Raw genomic sequence first — 19427 nt, 5'->3', positions numbered from 1 at the left:
ACCGGGGGGTGGAAATTGCGATTTAATTTAATTTTTAAAAAATTTAATTTTTTTTTTAAAAAAAGGGATAAGTTTGTGCTGTCATGAATTTAAAGCAAACACCTGTTCAGTGGAAAACAACTTGTACAGTCCGTCTGCGCAACGATGCCCATTAACCTGCGGAATGTTTGCAGCATTATCTCCTTTTGTTTATCTGACCAAAATCTGGTTGTAGTCACCTTTTTAAGAATGTCCTGCGCGCAATTAGCAGTTTTGGTTGCTGGTTATCATTTGCTTGATGATTGCAATCCATATTTTTTTGCCTTGTTGCCAAGAGCATTCATTGCTCTTCAGTTTTCTTCCACTTTTTTTTTCAATAAATTGTGATTTTTTTTTCCAAATCGGCTGTTATGGTGTGTAAACCATAGAAGAGGGGAGGGTGGGGTGTTGGTAACTATCCAATGGGGATTGCTGCATTATTCACAAACAGGCCCAGCCAGAAGTGGAAAGAAAGACATAGGTTTATATTTATCACCTTTCAGAACATCAACCCGTCCCACAGTGCAATGAAGTACTTTTGAAGTGTATTCACTGTTGTAATATAGGAAACAGCGGTCACTTTGCACACAGCAAGCTCCCACAGGCAGCAATGTGATAATGTACAGATGATCTGTGTTTGTAATGTTGATTGAGGGTTACATGTTGACCTGAACACTGGAGATAAGTTCCTTACTCCTCTTTGAAATTATGCCATGGGATCATTTACACCCACCTGAGAGACCAGGCTGGATCGGATTTAACGTCTCATCCAAAAGATGGCACCGCCAAAGAAGCAGCATTTCCCCCAGTGTTACATTGGAGTGTCAGCCTTGACTTTTGTGCTGAAGTCTTGGAGTGGGACTATGAACCCATAATCTCTAACCCAGAGGTGACAAGGCTACAAACTGAGCCACAGCTGACACTTGAAACTAAAAATGAGATATGAATGATGAAACAAGCATTGAAGCAAACACTGTAATTTTACTTTTTCTCTAACATATGTGTATATCTCTGTGAACATAAAGGAGATGAGATCATGAATCTGAAGCTTCCCAGTATGTCTGGACTTTGAAATGAAGCACTTATGGGCAAATTGTTTGAACACGTGTCTATTCCCCATGTATGAACTATGACGTTGAATCAACCTTTTAGTAGATCTTGTGTCTTAACACATGAATTCAGCATGGGCCAAATTTCCAGTTGTATCCGGTTTAACTTTTGAGAAAGGCTGATAGTGCAGTTATTTGATTGATGGATAAATCCTAAATTAGGATGTCAAGACCTGTTAGTTTTATTGGCTTTGTGTATATATATATATATATATATGCAAAATGATTATGAAGATATGAAGATGCATTTGTACCTGGCCCAGAGGGCTTAATAATATGTACTTAAGTGACATAAATATACAAGGCTTGAATATTCTTGATCTAATGTGACAATTATTCCGCTATATATTGCACCAATTTAAGAATTATTTCTGTTTTGTGAATCAGAATGAAAGAGTGAAGAGATTTTAGCTTTTCACGATTTTGCAGAATTTTGCAACATTTATGAATTTTGCTTTGTAAAATATTGAAAGCTTTATTTTCCCTTTGTTTCAGTGAATAAGTTAGAGCCTCCAAATTATGATGCACAAGAACAAAAAAGCCTGGTTTTCTCAAAGTGTAAGCAGACACATCTGTGATTTTTGGGGTATGCACGAACTGTCTTTATTTGAAATTGTTTTTTTAATTTGATTTCTGGTATATTTAGATTTGGAACTTTTATTCTTAATGGGTGAACAGTTTACTACTTGCCTAAGGATCATTTTCCACTGTTTGCAGTAACAAAATTTGGGGGGAAAAATCAAATAAAAATGCGCTTTTCAGGCAGATATGTGACTACCACAAACAGCAATGAAAGGGCAGTAAGCTTCTCTAAATGGTCAAATAGTAGGGCAGTTTCAGGGATGAATAAAAACTGTAGGCCATACTTGGAATAATGTTCACAAACGTCATGATTTCTGTAATACTAAAGATAGGACAATAGCAATATGCAAGAATTGATGAAATATTTTTAATGTATGTAAATACATGCTAAAATATGTATCCTTGATGTGAAGTTGAGTATAAGCTCTCCTTTTTGGTACATTTATTATGCAATTGCAGTAGATATGTCTCTGAATTCCAAATTATTAAAACTCCTGATTTCCATGCTGATAGCATTATTATACCAGTTTACATTTGAGAAAAGAAGTGTTTATTTTAATTTGGATTCAGTATTTAAGTTGTAATATATGTTTATTATCTGCTGTCGAAAATTAACAACACTGATTATGTCCATGATGTAAGCAATTCTTTCCCAATTGGATAAGATCAATATCTTGGAGTTTTGTAAGCATCAGTTAGCACTGTCTTTTAATGGATCCTTGCCTCTAATTGCTTAGTTGCTTTTGTGAAATACTAGCGAATTGTCCAGCTTTCTCAATGGATATATTCATTGAGATGCTACATTAGTAATGATATTTTTGTGAAGAAAAACAGGGAAGGAAGGGTTATTTTGCAAGTTGCCCTTTTATATTGGTTAGAACTTTAAATAAATAGCATTTTGATTTGGTAAAGAAGGCATAATGCCAAAAAAATTTGCTTATAACTTATAATAAACTGCTGGAATTGATGAATTCAGCAAAAGTAAAATCTGAAGGCCATGTTTTAGTTAATTTAAGCATGTAATAAACATGATAAATATGCTACCTCAACAATTTTTATGGAATTTTAATTAAAATTGCATTATTATATTAGAATTTACCATTAAACATATTGGAAAATTTCATAGAATCTTACAACACTGAAGGAGGCTGTTTAACCCATCATGCCTATGTCAGCTCTTTGAGATAAAAACACTGGTTTGGCCTCAACTGGAGCATTGTGCCCAGTTCTGGGCACCACACTTTAGGAAGGATGTGATGGCACTGGAGAGGTTGCATAAAATATTTATGAGCATGATTCCAGAGATGAGGGAATTCAGTTACGTAGATAGATTGGAGAAGCTGGGGCTGTTCTCTGAAGTGATTTAATAGAAGTATTCAAAATCATAAGGAGTCTAGACATAGTGGCAGCCTTCTCTCTTGTTAGACAATGGTTTACGCTGTGGTGGTCAACTGTGTTCAGCATTGACTGGTGTGGCTCAGAAGCTCCACTCTGGCATGGCTGTCTCTGCAACATTTGCCTCAGAGGAAGACAGTGGGCTGAGAAGATGCACAATTTGCCAGCCTTTGTTTTCTCTCTGGACACTCTTCTTGGCCAGTTGAGTTTTTTGCTTCTGCTTGCCTCTTCCAATGCCCCTGCAAACAGTCATCCTCCAGAGGTCACAGCCATTAGTGACTATCTCCCAGTTGTATGAAGATGTATGCCATCTTCATAATCTTGCTTGCAGGTGTCCTTGTTGCAGAGGTATGGATAGCCAAGAGATTGTGACCCAGTGGCCAGCTTTCTTTGTGTATACGGCTGTCATCCATCTGATGAATGTGGTCGAGCAAGCGCAGATGTTGTTGGCCTTAGACAGAATAGAAAGAGAGAAACTGTTCCCATTTGTGAAAGGGTTGAGGACTGGGCTGGGGGGCGGGGGGGGTGGGGGATTTTTTTTTTGCAGTGAGTGGTTAGGATATGGACTTACTGCCTGAGAGAGCGACAGATTTACAAGACTCTTAACCGGGGTTCTCACTACCCTCTAAGGTCCTCACCTCGTACTTGGTATCAACAACACGAAACAAACTATGGATACAACTTCCACGTTATGTGGAAAGCCTTTATTAACCCACTAAACAATAGTATATAGTTACAACACCAGTTGCTTAGTAAGACGCACGTGCAAGAGCTCATCCCCGGGTGGTCGGTATGCTGAACGAATTCCTCCACACGACATCCAGTGCCTGACCAAATCACACTCCCTGGTTGCAGCCCCAATGTCTTTGAGAGCTGTGGCTTTATACCCCTTTCTGACCCTGCTCTCTCAGTATATAAGGTAATGTCTCAAATCGAGTCACCTGATTGGATTATCAATCCCAGCCTGGCCATGCAAAGACAACCTGCATGTGGTCATTTCTTGCTCTCAGCAGGGGTTGTCTGCAGGCACCTGCCAGGTATCTTGGCAAGGCAGGAAGAAAGCCATTCACACGTACCCGAGAGACCATTGTCTAGCACGTGCGAACAAGGAGCAAGAGTAGGCCATTCAGCCCCTTAGACTAGTTCCGCCATTTAATAAGATCGTGGCTGATCTGATAGCAACCTGAAATCTGCATCTCACCTACCCCTGATAACCCATCACCCCCTTGCTTACCAAGAATCTATCCACTTCTGCTTTAAAAACATTCAAAGACAGCCTTCCTGAAAAGGTGGTGGAAGCGGAGTTCCAAAGACTCACGACCCTCTGAGTGAAAATATTTTGCCTCGTCCCTGATTCAAATGGATGTCCCCTTATTTTTAAACAGTGACCCCTAGTTCTAGATTCTTCCACGTGAGGAAACATCCTCTTCACATCCACCCTGTCAAGTCCCCTCAGGATCTCGTAAGTTTCAATCAAGTCACCTCTTACTCTTCTAAACTCCAGCAGATACAAGCTGGATACAGGACAATTTCTGTGGTCAGTGTCTGGTGGTTAACCACTGCCCCAGTGGCATGTCCTGACACATCTTTGTATGTGTCTGTGTGCGTGTATATCCTTGTCTAGTCTTTATTTTTAAAAAAAAGTTCCAAAAAAGCCTCAGAGTTGATGTCTTCAGTTAAAAACCTTCTCCCTTCGTCCGATGTCCTCCGCACTCCATGTTCCTACCACCCAGTTCTGAGCTCAGGACATTGGTCCACCTCCCAACTGATTACATTTTGACACAAGTATGAAGATAATACATATTAAAAAGAAACAAAGGGCATCACAGAAATACACAAAATATGAAAATGCCTTACAGCATCCACCCTTAAGTGTATAATTTCGCCTGCAAGCATTACTACACTTGCAAATCTAATCCATTCCCCTCATTCCGTCCCATCAGCAACATTTTCATCTGCTGTTTTGCTCTCCTACATTTGTGTCGATGACATAAATCTCCCCTCTCCAAGTGCACCCAGACAAACCTAGGGCTACCCAAGTATTCCCATCCACTTGTGCCACATACCTAGGGCGTTGGTCATAAAGCGACCCATGGCCCTGACTTGCTACCCCAATGTTTTCGACTCTAAAAAGGATTAGATTTCTCCCCTTTAGGACAGGATAGTACATAACCAACCCTAGCATGCCCATGCTACTGTTCCCCAGATAGCATTCATGTTTCACCGGGCATACCTGCACGAGTCCCCTGATTTTACAGAGACATAACCCTGAGATGTTTATCAATGACCCAGGAAGGCAATCTCTCTTCTACAGTCCTTTGGATGTTTTCATGGGCCTATTCCACCAACCAAGAACCATACGTTGTGCAAGTATCATTTTCAGCAGCTTCCACAGAGGCATTTTTATCCTCTTTTAGAATTTCATTCATGAGGTGGGCATGCCTTTCCAATTCCCCCACCAGATCTTGCAAATGAATGGTCATAATTTGGTCTTCCTCTAATTCGCCCTGTTCCACATCATTCATTTCATTCGATATCTTCCTTAACCTATTTCTAACAGTTTTTATCGATTATCTGAAGTGGCTAAATCTGAACTATTTACAAGTGATGTCCCAGTGTTAAATATGATTGCCACATTATTAATCGAGCTACGTTGTACTGGCCCCTATGAGTGAGATTTTGTTTGATTCTCTGAACCCTCAAACAGACCAGCATGTTCATCCTCATCAATTGCAGTGCCAGTACGCTAATAGGATTCCCTCAAAACTTGATGCAGCATTCGATTCTGCAATTCACATGTTTAATGCTTGCACCATGGGCGTAATCCCATGTCCGCTAAATTAATCATTATTGGCGCTACCTCGTAGTGCATATTGTGATATAGTGCCATTTGTGTGGGAATGACAACCAGACCGTTCTGTGGTCCCGGTGTATGGCGTGGGCATCCTTTAGCCTTTGGATTAATCTTGATCTTATTAGCAAAGGGAGTGAGCTTCCTTGTGGCCTTTAATGTTACAACCAGAATATTTCCCTCTTTTCCTGGCGCACGGACCTGAGGGGTCCATGTCTCCTCCTTACCAGGGTGGTACCATGCAATGCCGAGTGGGCACACTTCTCCCATCCCGCCAATGACAAAGACACCCCTTTCACAGCTGCTATTACCATACCATCCTGACCCACCCCAGGCCTTGCCTCCTACACACATATATCACGTTCCCTCCATCACCGCGGTAGGCCAACACAACCTGACCTCCATTTGGGACTCTGACTGAGTAAGAGAAGTGTGTGGATTCTAGGCATCCCCTATCTGCACCCATCCATTTTCTTTTCTCCCTATAAACCAGACTGCATTGTTTTCGCTCATCGTCCTTTTAGATGGATCACAAATGACTCACATCCCTTTCCCTTCTTGAATTCCCAAAGTGTGCTGTTGAAGGCACACTTTATTTTGCAGTTGCTGTGAACTCTACAGTGTAATCTCCCTTCTCATGCCCCAACAATTTGCCCCGCTCCACCCTTGGGTTCCTGATTTATAACTCTGCTTCGACCCTAGGGTTTTCAGTAGGACGGGTATGATAAATCACTGACTCTGTGTTATCCTTATCATTCTTTATTATTTTGAAGCACTAATATCTTGTCCAGACACAGGTTGCCAGTCATGAACCCCAGGATCATCACCATTAGCACCATCTTCATGGGCAGAATTTTCCCCCAGTCGGTGGAGTTCAGGAGTGGGTGCTTGCAGGTGCATTTCCAATTGGCGCCCCCAATTGGGGGCGTGCCGCCATTTTATGTGGGTGGGCCAATTAAGGCCCGCCCAGTGTGATGTCCGCTAGGAAGTGCTATGCGCTCCCTCTGCGGCCGGTGGGGGGGAGGGGATTCCCTGAGCCGAGAGTGCGCTCTTTTGCGCGTGCATGTGAAAGAGGGCACTCATCTCCCTGAGGCTAAGTGCTGCCTCAGGGAGATCGGCACCAAATTCAAAAATGTTAAAAATAGAAAAATAAAATTTCCCTGACATGCCCCCTCATGTGACAATGTCACATGAGCTGGGACATGTCCATCACTTATAATTAAACTTCTATTAAATTTTTAAAAACCTACATGAAACCTCATCCCGCCTGTGGATGAGGTTTCATGCTTTTCCTGAAGCCCGCCAGGGCTCCCGGCCTGCCTGCCAACCTTAAGGTTGGACGGGTAGATCTTTTAACTAGCGCAATTACTTTTTAAATGGCCTCAATTGGCCGTTGACAGGTTGGCGGGCGCACAGCTAATTCGGCTGCGCCCCCACTGACCTGAAAATGGAAATGACGCGGGGTGACGTCGGGAGTTCCGCCCAACATCATCTCGCGTCATTTTATGCATCGGCGTGCGGGTCCCGCTCCCGCACACCAACCAGGAAATCCTGCCCCATGATTCTTTAGAAAGAGAGAAAAAAAACCCACAAACTCTGCTGTGTGAGCAGATTTGGTCACAGGCATATTATAATTATATACAATTGAACTTAATGGTACATGAAATTAGGACCCCATCTGGGTCTCCTATTCATGTTACTCCTTCTCAGGGGTTGAGTAGGCATTCTCTGTCTCAGGGATGGTGTCCCCCTTAAACACCTCAATGTTAGGATCTCCAGCCGCCCCCTAGAAAAAGTGTTCTAATGTCCAGGTGTCATCATCTGGAGTGTCGTTTATGGGCGTGTTATCTCTGATACCCCCCTCATGTGGGATTGGGGCTTCATCACAATCCCACATGATTGAATCACAGAGTCACAGAGAGGTGATTTCACCAGAACCGTTAGACGTCGGTCCTGTGTTTGTGACCTGGTTAAGTTTCATCTGATTGATGCGAAACCACTTAACTCGCTTGGGTCGCTGGACTGCATACACCATAGGGCTAGCTTTGTCGACTATAGACTATGGTCCTTTGTAGAGTGGATCAAACACTCACTCTAGTGTAATTTTGGACAATGACATGATCTTCCACACCCTATTCCTGAGGTTTCAGTGACTCCAAGTTCAAGCGGTTACGCTGGTGGCTGTGACCTATAGTTATTGCGCTGTTGCAATATAGGGAATGCAATGTCTGCCACAATTCAGCTATAAATTTATCTTTGGGCACTTCCCTAATCTGTGTCTCAGTAAGGGCACCAGTACATGCACTGGCATTCTCATCTTATGCCCAGTGACCAGTTCATGAGGGGAATTACCCGAAGATATGGATGCACTGCCCAAGAGAGTGGCAGATTCAATCAGGCCTTCAAAAGAAAATTGGATAATGACCTGATAAGGAAAAATTTGGAGGGCTATGGGGAATGGGTGAGAAAGTGGCAATTGGATGTGTTGCTCTTGTAGAAAGTTGACATGGGCTGAATAGCCTCCTTCTGTGCTGTAATGATGGGGGGAGACTGTGGTGTAGCAGTAATGTCACTGGACTAGTAATCCAGAGACCCAGGCTAATGTCCTGGAGACAAGGGCTCAAATCCCACCAGGGCAGTTGGTGGAATTTAAATTCAAGTCATAACCTGGAATTGAAAGCTAGTCTCAGTAATGGTGACCATGAAACGTCAATTGTTGTAAAAACTCATCTGGTTCAATAATGTCCTTTAGAGAAGGAAACCTGCCATCCTTACCTGGTCTGGCCTACATGTAACTCCTGACCCACAGCAATTGGTTGAATCTTAACTGCCCTCTGAAATGGTGTGGCAAGCCACTCAGTTCAAGGGCAATTAGGGATGGGCAACAAATGCTGGTGTTGCCAGGGGCAGCCACATCCCATGAAAGAATGTTTTAAAAAATGAGTCCATCATTTAGAACCGAGGTGAGGAGAATTTTTTTACCTCAAAGAGTTGTGAACCTTGGAAATTCTCTACCCCAGATATTCAGTCATTGACTATATGCAAGTTTTATGGGTACTAGGAATCAATTTACTAGTGCAAACAATAATTAGAAATTGAAATATTCAACTACTGTACAAATTGGGCTATAGTCTTTAAATAGTCAAACTTGTTGCTAAAAAAAAGTACAAAACTGTAATTAGCATTTGTTTGAAAGTTTGTATTCTTAGTTGAAACATTTACCTTAATAGTTGTGAGATTGTATTACTTAGATTTGTACACATTTCAAGTCCTTTTGGATAAAGAGTTTGCATTTGCTGCAGTGATCAGCGGAAAACATATTCATATACATTTGGTGATTTTAATGCATGGCTCCTGTATTTGTTCCTGCAGTCACTGAAGGTGGGATTATTACAAACTGGTCTTCAGCTGATTTCTTATTTAGCAATGATGCTGCTCATCCTGACACACAGAGGTATAAAACTATAGAAATTGTATATTTTATATTTTTAAGAGTGGATGTAGAAAGGATGTTTCCTCTTGTAGGGGAATCTAGAACTAAAGTTCACAGTTTAAAAATAAGGGATTGTTCATTTAAGACAGGGAGGAGGGGAATTTTTTTCATTCAGGGGATCGTGAGTCTTTGGAATTCTTCCTCAAAAGGCAATAGAAGCAGAGACATTGAATGTTTTTGAGGCAGAGCTAGATAGTGGGTGAAAGGTTATCGGGGGTAGGCAGGAATGTGGAGAGGAGATTACAGTCAGATCATCCATGATATTATTGAATGGCGGAGCGGGCTCGAGGGGCTGAGTGGCCTTCTCCAACTCCTAATTTGTATGTTCATATGTATTGGTGCCCTTAAATTTAGGGAGACATAGCCAGAAACTTTTGTGCTGGTATATTGTCATTTAATGTTAATATTATTTAAATTTAATAGACAATTCTGTTAATTTGTACTTTTAAAAAGAGAAACTTGCTGATGCCTTACAGATCTTAAAAAATCTGTTAAGTAATTTTAAGTTGTGATTAATGGAATAAGAATATTTAAATAATTAATAACTTCTTTGACCCAATTTCAAGTTTAAATGTAATTCAGTTTCATGGGCTGATGAATAAATTCATTATTTTATCTTTTTAGAATCTTTGAAAGTTTGGAGTTTATGGAGGACAAGGCTACAGTTTTTCATGCTAGTTATCTATCGGCATGTGAGAAGTCTAGGCTCAAGGACAGTGTAGCTATGGGCCACTTTCTGCTTCCTCCATCCTGTCTTCATGAAGGTTAGTGCTAAGCTGATAAGTGAGATGATTAATATTACAGATATTGATCTCATCATTGGTAATTGTGAGCAAACATCATGGATTTTGAGCAGTTTAACTAGAAGAATCCTCAGGAACTAAATTGTTAAAGAAAAAGGATGGGACTAAAAGAAGATAATGTAGGGCGTGACTGCTTTAAACAAAAGTAATGGCTGGGGCACATCTTTAGAATGATGGATTTTTTTAAACTTAATTAAATTAATGATTTTTTCTTAATGCAAAGACCAATGGGCATAGGAAGGATTGTATGTGGTAAACTCACACATTACTGAAACGTGGTGAGGTGACAGTACATAAGTGAAAGTAGAAAACAAACAAAATAACATTGCCGTTGCTTATTAGTGTTTAAAATGCTAATACAGGTCTGAAAATAGCGCCCTGTGAATATTTAATCAATGTTTTATGATTTTTTTGGTTTAGGAAGGTTTAACAATTTTAAATTTTAAATATGTTTTTGAACAGAGTAAGTATAGCTTCCTACGTCTTTAGCTGTTTGCATCTTTTACGTGAAGCTGCAATACCTGATGCAACATGTAAGTCACATTTCTACTCCTCAGCTCTTACGTCTCTCGGGTTATCTTTGGAGTAAGGGAAGACAACAGACCACAGACATAGTGATATGGTGCAAGCTATAACCCCTGCATGAATAGGTGACACTGGCAAAAGCTTTCAAGGGCTGCACTTCATTTGCATTTTTAAAAACAAATAAAACTAATGATGGAAAGTATTTCTTTTTAAACAGCACTGCAGTTATTTTTGAAATATTTCCTTTCATCCAGTTAGAGAATAACATTGATCACAGCTTCAGAGTAGGCTACCAGCTACCACGTCAGCCACTGATCAGTAATGTTCTGTGGAAAATGAGAAAATATACTAGTAAAAAGAGAGTGGAGGAATAAGTGTTACTTTGGAATTTTTATTTGTAAAATATGATTTGATTTGTCATTGTACTCCTTTTAAAGTTTTAAGCTTTTTTATTAAGCAATATGAATCTGCAACCTTCCAGCACCTTTGTCATTTTGCTGTTTTTCCTGGGGTCAATGTAAGCAACATTAGAGCAGTTGGGGCAAGTAGGCATAATGTAGGGGATAGAAGTCAGTGGTGTCAGTGGTGCTGAAGGTAAGCATGCAGGTGCAGCAGGTGGTAAAGAAGGCAAATGACCTTCATAGCCAGAGGATTCGAGTGCTGGAACAGGGATGTTTTGCTGCAATTGTACAGGGCCTTGATGAGACCACACCTGGAATATTGTGTGCAGTTTTGGTCTCCTTATCTGAGGAAGGATGTTCTTGCTATAGAGGGTGTGTAGCGAAGGTTAACCCGACTGATTCCTGGGATGGCGGGACTGACATATGAGGAGAGATTGAGTCGATTAGGATTATATTCGCAGGAGTTCAGAAGAATAAGGGGGGAATCTCATAGAAACCTATAAAATTCTAACAGGACTAGACAGGGTAGATGCAGGAAGGATGTTTCCGATGGTGGGGGAGTCCAGAACCAGGGGTCACAGTCTGAGGATATGGGGTAGGACTGAGATGAGGAGAAATTTCTTCACCCAGAGAGTGATGAGCCTGTGGAATTCATTACCACAGAAAGTAGTTGAGACCAAAACATTGTATGTTTTCAAGAAGGAGTTAGATATAGCTCTTGGGGCGAAAGGGATCAAAGGGTATGGGGAGAAAGCGGGAGCAGGCTATTGAGTTGGATGATCAGCCATGATCATAATGAATGGCGGAGCAGGCTCGAAGGGCCGAATGGCCTACTCCTGCTCCTAGTTTCTATGTTTCTATGAACAGTGGACATGAGGATGAATTCTGCAATTTTTGCACATTGCATTCAGGACCAAGGAATATTGGTATAGAACTTCCAGGAGATTGAATGGATGATGGAGTCAGCTGTATGTGGTCTGTGAAAGAACGGGCCATGTTGCCTTTGCTTCTTCCATCTTTTGTATATTTATAACAAAGTGATCTTTATATTTGGAATATTTCACATTTATTTCCTATTCTTAACTGTTTAAGAAATTAGAGCAGCAGTTGGAAATTTCATTTGGGAGCAAGAAAATCCTTTGCAGTCTCAGCAGGTGAGGTGATTTGCTTCCATTTTATATTTTATTCCTCAGGTACTCTGATAACTACTTGATGTATTTAAACAGATTTACACAGTATTCCAAATGAAATGCAATAAAGCGCCTCAGTGTAACCTTTAGAGACTTGTAGGAATACATTCAATGATTGTAGACCAGCGTGACTTTTGCTTGACAGCAGTATGGAGTCAAAGATTGATCGACAATACCTTGGCAATAATTTTCTGAATCATGTGCTCATCAAATGAAGCTCCATGCTGGATGGGCAGAATTACAGAATTTAGTCACTGCTGTACCATTCCAACAGGCCCCATCATTGTTTGCTTTCCACATTGTTCTTCATATTGAAAATAGTGAGTCTACTAGATCCCTTTCAAATTTTCCAAGTGTTTATCCTGTTCCCTTCATTGTAGAACTGTTTCTCATTCTTTCTGCTGATATGCAGTTACTGTATTTGCTAGAGTTAAATACATTTGTCATAAGTACTCTTGTAAAACTCGGTTCCTCTGCCTCTTCTGCATTCTCTATTCTAGTGTTAACTATAATTTAACAGGCTACAATTAGCTACAAACAAATGTTTATGTATACACATACAGATGTGCTCTAAATAAATTGGCAACAGGTAGGCAGGGGTTCAGAGGTACACATATCTACAGGCAATGGAAATACCATACATTAGTTTAACGTAGGTACTGTTGATGTAGGATTGTGATTGTTTGTTGCTTTACTTTTAACACAAGCCACATGAGAGAGAAGATATTTCAAAAAAGAAGACACCTGAAATCTGCCACAGCCCAGAAATGGAAAGAATGGACCAGGATGTTCCGAACAATGGATACAGGTTTGTTCTTTAAATTTACTCTATCTCCATTAAAGACACTCTTGCTGCTTAAGATACAAAAGGTACTATCATTTTCTACATTATTATTATTGTTATTATCCTGCAATACTTCAATGGCTGCCAGAGCACTTTAGAACGTCCGATGGTAGTGAAAGGCGCAATTAAAGGTAAAAACAAAAAGCTAAAAGCTACTGCGGATGCTGGAAATCCAAAACAAAAACAGAATTACCTGGAAAAACTCAGCAAGTCTGGCAGCATCGGCGGAGAAGAAATCAGTTAACGTTTCGAGCCTTCATGGCCCTTCGGCAGAACTGGAGCATAGTTAGAAGAAAGGAGAAATATAAATTGGTCTAAGGTGGGTGGGGGGGGGGAAGAGACACATTGAGGGTGTGGTGTGATGATTGTGGAGATGAGCAGATAATCAAAAGATGTCACAGACAAAAGGGTCAAAGAGGTGTTGAAGGTGGTGGTCTTTGAGAAAAGTGCTAATTAAGAATGGAAGACAGGATATTCAAAGTACAGCTCTAGTGGGGGTGGGGTGGAAAGACTAGAGGTTTTAGTTTTAGATTTAAAAATAATGGAAATAGGTGGGGAAAGAAGAATCTATATAAATTATTGAAAAAAAAAGCTGGGGGGGGGGAAAGAAACGGGGTGGGGATGGGGGGAGGGGGAGTTTAAGATCTAAAGTTGTTGAATTCAATATTCAGCCCGGAGGGCTGTAAAGTGCCTAGTCGGAAGATGAGGTGCTGTTCCTCCAGTTTGCGTTGGGCTTCACTGGAACAATGCAGCAAGCCAAGGACAGACATGTTGGCAAGAGAACAGGGTGGAGTGTTAAAATGGCAAGCGACAGGGAGGTTTGGGTCTTTCTTGCGGACAGACCGCAGGTGTTCCGCAAAACGGTCGCCCAGTTTGCGTTTGGTCTCTCCAATGTAGAGGAGACTGCATTGGGAGCAACGAATGCAGTAGACTAAGTTAGGGGAAATGCAAGTGAAATGCTGCTTCACTTGAAAGGAGTGTTTGGGCCCTTGGACGGTGAGGAGAGAGGAAGTGAAGGGGCAGGTGTTGCATCTTCTGCGTGGGCATGGGGAGGTGCCATAAGTGGGGGTTGAGGAGTAGGGGGTGATGGAGGAGTGGACCAGGGTGTCCCGGAGGGAACGATCCCTACGGAATGCCGTCAAAGGGGGTGAAGGGAAGATGCGTTTGGTGGTGGCATCATGCTGGAGTTGGCGGAAATGGCGGAGGATGATCCTTTGAATGCGGAGGCTGGTGGGGTGATAAGTGAGGACAAGGGGGACCCTATCATGTTTCTGGGAAGGAGGAGAAGGCGTGAGGGAGGATGCGCGGGATATGGGCCGGACACGGTTGAGGGCCCTGTCAACGACCGTGGATGGAAAACCTCGGTTAAGGAAGAAGGAGGACATGTCAGAGGAGCTGTTTTTGAAGGTAGCGTCATCAGAACAGATGCGACGGAGGCGAAGGAACTGAGAGAATGGGATGGAGTCTTTACAGGAAGCGGGGTGTGAGGAGCTGTAGTCGAGGTAGCTGTGGGAGTCGGTAGGCTTGTAATGGATATTGGTGGACAGTCTATCATCAGAAATTGAGACAGAGAGGTCAAGGAAGGGAAGAGAAGTGTCAGAGATGGAGCATGTGAAGATGATGGAGGGGTGGAGATTGGAAGCAAAATTAATAAATTTTTCCAGGTCCCGACGAGAGCATGAAGCAGCACCGAAGTAATCATCGATGTACCGGAGAAAGAGTTGTGGGAGGGGGCCGGAGTAGGACTGGAACAAGGAATGTTGCAATTAAAGGCTTCTTTTCGTTTAAAATTCGATAATAAAACTCTTCTATTATTTGTTTTCAACAAAATAAAACACACATTGTATATCATTACCTACTTTAATTCAGTGTTGCCTGCCTTATGCAGACTTTAAATTTCCATGATATTTAAGAATATGTTCTTCTAGCAAACACTTTTTTCCTTAATTTTGAATTCTCCTTTCAGTGTACGCAAGTGTGATCTGGAAATTTTGGTTCCGCTGAATATAATTTCTGTGTGCTTAAGTACAAAATTAGCTAGAAACCCTCATTTATACTTTCTAATTACATTTCTGGGAGCTTTAAGTTAATACCTTAATTAAAATTAAGAAGTTGTGGATTATAGGAAAAAAAATATTTTGACTGTTGCTGTGGGATAATGCCAAAAAACTAACTTTTAAATCCAGTTTTCTTAAAAGAAGTTAGTTCTCCATAGCCACGCTTCAAAATTGCCTTTCAGCACTTTAATGGAATTATTGTACAATATCAGAACCCTCTGATATTTAAGTGATAAAATAGGTATTGTCATGCTTAAACTTCACGGAACTAATTTATTATGATCTAGCAGTGAGTACATTAAAGTGTTGTCCCAACTTATTTGTTTCAGATCTCATCATTAAAAACTTGCTGATTCACAGTAGCATTGCTTATGGGCAATCGAGCAATTCCAGAATGTTTAGTTAGTATGTGGCCCGCCCTTTAAAGTCAATGTTAAGGCACTCCCTGTGGGACAGTGATCAGAATAGGTGTACCCTGAGGTCAATTATTGGCTAATTGGTGTGGAAGTCCTTCTGGATTGGTAGGTCCTTGGGAGAGACCAGGTTACCTCAGGATTATGACACCTAGCAGAAATAAGTAGCCCCTCACATGACAACAACAAGAAGAACTTATATTTGTACAGCAACCTTAACATGCTAAAGAGTCCAAAGCACTTCACACGAATGTTATAGAATAAAATATGAGACCGAGACACAAAAGGCGATATTAAGTCAGATGACCAAAAACTTGGTCAAAGATGTAGATTTTAAGGATTGCCTTAAAGGAGGAAAGCAAGGTAGAGAGGTAGAGAGGTGTCGGGAGGGAATTCTGGAGCTTGGAGTCTAGGCAATGGTAAAGAGATTAAAACTGGGGATGTTCATGAGACTAGAATTAGATGAGCACAAAGACCTCTGAGGGTTGTGAGGCTGGTGGAGATAGGAAGGGGCAAGGCCATGTCAGCGGGCACAAGGGTGACAGATGAATGGACTGAAAACAATGACTTCAGTCTTCCCAGTATTTAATTAAAGGAAATTTCTGCTCATCCAGTACTGGATGTCGGATAAGCAATCTAACAGTTTAGCAACATTGGAGGAGTCGAGAGAGGAGGCAGTTTAAATCTTATGGTGGCATTCGTGGCACAAAGCATGTGATATGTTGAAAGTGGGAAAGCGTTAAGAACAACAGCATCAGGGCAGTCAACCAGTGAAGGCTACTGGAGCTGTAGACCACTTTTTGGTAGTGAGGCACAAAATTTCCATTGAAGAACAGGTCACTGGGGGTCTGAGGGAAGAAGAAAAGATGACATTTTCTACAGGAGAGGACTACCCAGAATTACAATTTACTCTACCCTAGTGCTACCCCAAAACTCCTTTCCAAATGTGCATTTAGCAACTAAAGTGTCCTGCAAGTAGTCATAATGCATTATGGAAAGTCCCCTAATTTAAATATTTTCTGTGATTTTAGTTAACCTTTTGTGCAGGCTCCTAGTGCTGCAGTCGATATCTGGCCACATTGCACCTAATGTGCTTAGCAAATCCCAATGCAGGCAGCCAATAACATGGGAAGCTGGCATTAATTCTGTGGAGTGCGTCAGTCTCTGTCACTTTATCTGACCTAAATGTCATAACTTGTATTTTTAGTAGCTCATGCAAAAAGTATTTGATGTTTGTTCTAAGATGTTGCTGTATGACATTTTCAAAGCAGGAACCAGAATTTAGTCATTGAAACACCATCATTTGAAGCTGCAACTTGTCATGTTCAACAGATGTACCCTGTAAACAACATGGTTACTGGTAAGAATTAGATTGGATTTATAATTCATCAACGCTGGGAAAGTGTGTTGATTTTAGTTTTATAGTGCCAGCTTGGTAACATTTTTTTCCTATGAGATATATGGTCTTGGGTTTAAGCTCCATTATACGTCTTAAGCATGTAGGGTGATAGTTCAGTGCAGTAGTGAGAGAATGTTGCATGTTTGAATGTGCCATTAAATTGAAGTCCCATATCCTCCTTTGAGTGGATGCAAAAAATCTCATTGCACTATTCTAAGAAGAGCTGAAGAGTACCTCCTATGTCTCAGCATTACTGCTTCAACCAACAGCACCAAAACAGATTATTTAATCCTTTATTTTACTGTTGTTTAGGGGTTATGCCATATGTAAGATGTCGGCTGCATTTGCTACAAAACTATATCTTAGATGCAATTCATTAGCTTTGAATGATTTGGGCACCCTAATAATGTGCAGGACACAATATAAATGCAAGTTCTATCTTTAATCACTCATTGTCCATATACAACTTTGGGATGCAGTCCCTTTAAAACCTTCTTGTGGTATCCAGCAATTTTGATCGCAATCTTATCCCACTCTGCCATCCTTATGGCTGGCCCTCCAGTTCTTCTACTCCTAATAGCTATTAATTCCTTCTCTTATGATTCACACTGTGAAAATGTCTGTTTTTCACCACAGCTTATTTTTGCTGTACTTGTTAGTTTACCAGGGTCTGTGAATGGTGTTGTAGAGAAAATATTTGAGTTTAGTCTTTTTTTTAACATTGAGTTGCATAGTCGTGTAGCCAGAAACATTCTGGCGTTTCTGCTGCACATGAGCCTCTTCTCACCTATTTTTATCTTAAACACACCTGTCAATTCGTTGTTCATGATGTGATCTCCGCTACATCGGGGAGACCAAGGGAAGTCTGGGTGAATGCTTTGTGGAACATCTCTGTCCAGTCCACAAGTGTGACCCCCAACTTCCAGTCACCTGTCTTTTTAATTTTCCACCTTTCTCCCATTCTGATCTTTCTGCCCTTGGCCTGTCACAGTGTTCCATTGAAGCTCAACGCAAGCTTGAGGAACAGCACCTCATCTTTTGCCTGCGAACTTTACAGCCTTTTGGACTCAGTATTGAGTTAATCAGTTTTAGATCGTAACATCTACCCCCATTTTGTTTTGTTCTTCTTTGTTTGTTTAGTTTTTTTCTCTTGTTTCTCTCTTATTTCCTTTACATTTGGACAGCAGCTATTCTGAGTCCCACCATTCACACCTCCTCTAGATACATCTTTTGTTTCTTTGCTTGCCACATTGTCATTTCCTTTGGCTTTGCACAATTAAACGTTTTGTCATGTAATCTCTCCTGCCCTTCACCCTATCACAGACCTTCCCTTTTGTTCTTCTTCCCACCATCAGCACCTTTCACTGTTTCAAAACCTATCATATTTCGAACATCTCCCAGTACTGATGAAAGCTCACAGAGCTGAAACGTTAATTCTGTTTCCCTCTCCATGGATGCTGCCTGATCTGCCAAGTATTTTCAGCATTTTTTGTTTTTATTACAATGCTTACTTAACATGGTGTAAAAAAATGAGAAATAGGTTTCTTAGCTGCTCTGGGATCATAAATCTTACAACACTTACAGTGGCTAAAATGCATGTTATGCATTGGTTGTATTTGAAATTTCATTTTGAGTTTCCTTCTATCAAAAGATCAAAAATTAGACAATTAAATGTTATTACATCTTCCAGCATAGTTTTCACAAAACATTGCATTAATGCTAAGTCTACAAGGAAAGCGGTGTAGGGGAACAATTTTATTTTAACTGTAGTAATTTGTTTTGTTACTTCTGGTTAGGTTTTATCTCTATTGATGAGCTGAAGAAGTACTCGGGAAATTTATACGACTTCATTCCAGGCTGTGCAGGTTATTCAGTGTGTCGCGTCCAGAGAGAAAAAATGTTTTCAGTTTTGAAAAGCAAAAACAGGAACCATACTTTTATTCATACAAATTAAACAGGGCTGAAATCATTTTCTATTGAAAGAATTTCTTTAATTATCAGTGAGGGTAATAAACTTTGGTGTAGCCTGATGCGTTTCACTCAACTGGCCAAAGTGCAGAGATGTTCACTATGTAAACTGTTTTGCTGTTTATTGAACTGTAATTCTTTTATGTTTTCATTAATATATCTAATGTTGCTAAAATGCAAGTGTTACCACATCAGATAAAATGAATAACCTTCATGCTTTTACATAGAATTACATAAAATTACAGAATTGAAATCCTCTCTGTTGGTGTTCAACCTCCTCAGGAGAAGTAATCCTAACCCCATGTACCTGCTCTGTTTCCATATCTACTCTGAGTCTTCCCTTCGGTAATTTTGAACAACTTTATCAAGTCACCTGTTG

The 19427-nt window shown here is 40.8% G+C and overlaps 1 protein-coding gene across 1 annotated transcript; it reads left to right on the top strand.

Annotated features, from left to right (window-relative positions):
- The first annotated feature begins 1649 nt into the window (after positions 1 to 1649).
- Positions 1650 to 19141, top strand: terb2 (telomere repeat binding bouquet formation protein 2). The gene is made up of 7 exons (XM_078532213.1): positions 1650 to 1713; positions 9328 to 9409; positions 10073 to 10212; positions 12270 to 12331; positions 13075 to 13175; positions 16953 to 17041; positions 18877 to 19141. Exons 1-7 carry the CDS (start codon positions 1650 to 1652, stop codon positions 19032 to 19034), a joined length of 696 nt encoding a protein of 231 aa, XP_078388339.1. The 3' UTR covers positions 19035 to 19141.
- The last annotated feature ends 286 nt before the right edge of the window (positions 19142 to 19427 follow it).

The sequence above is a fragment of the Cetorhinus maximus genome, chromosome 30 (assembly GCF_964194155.1).
Source record: "Cetorhinus maximus chromosome 30, sCetMax3.hap1.1, whole genome shotgun sequence".
Taxonomy (NCBI): Eukaryota; Metazoa; Chordata; class Chondrichthyes; order Lamniformes; family Cetorhinidae; genus Cetorhinus; species Cetorhinus maximus.
Note: the sequence above shows the minus strand (reverse complement) of the source record. Positions and strands in the feature narration are given on the sequence as shown.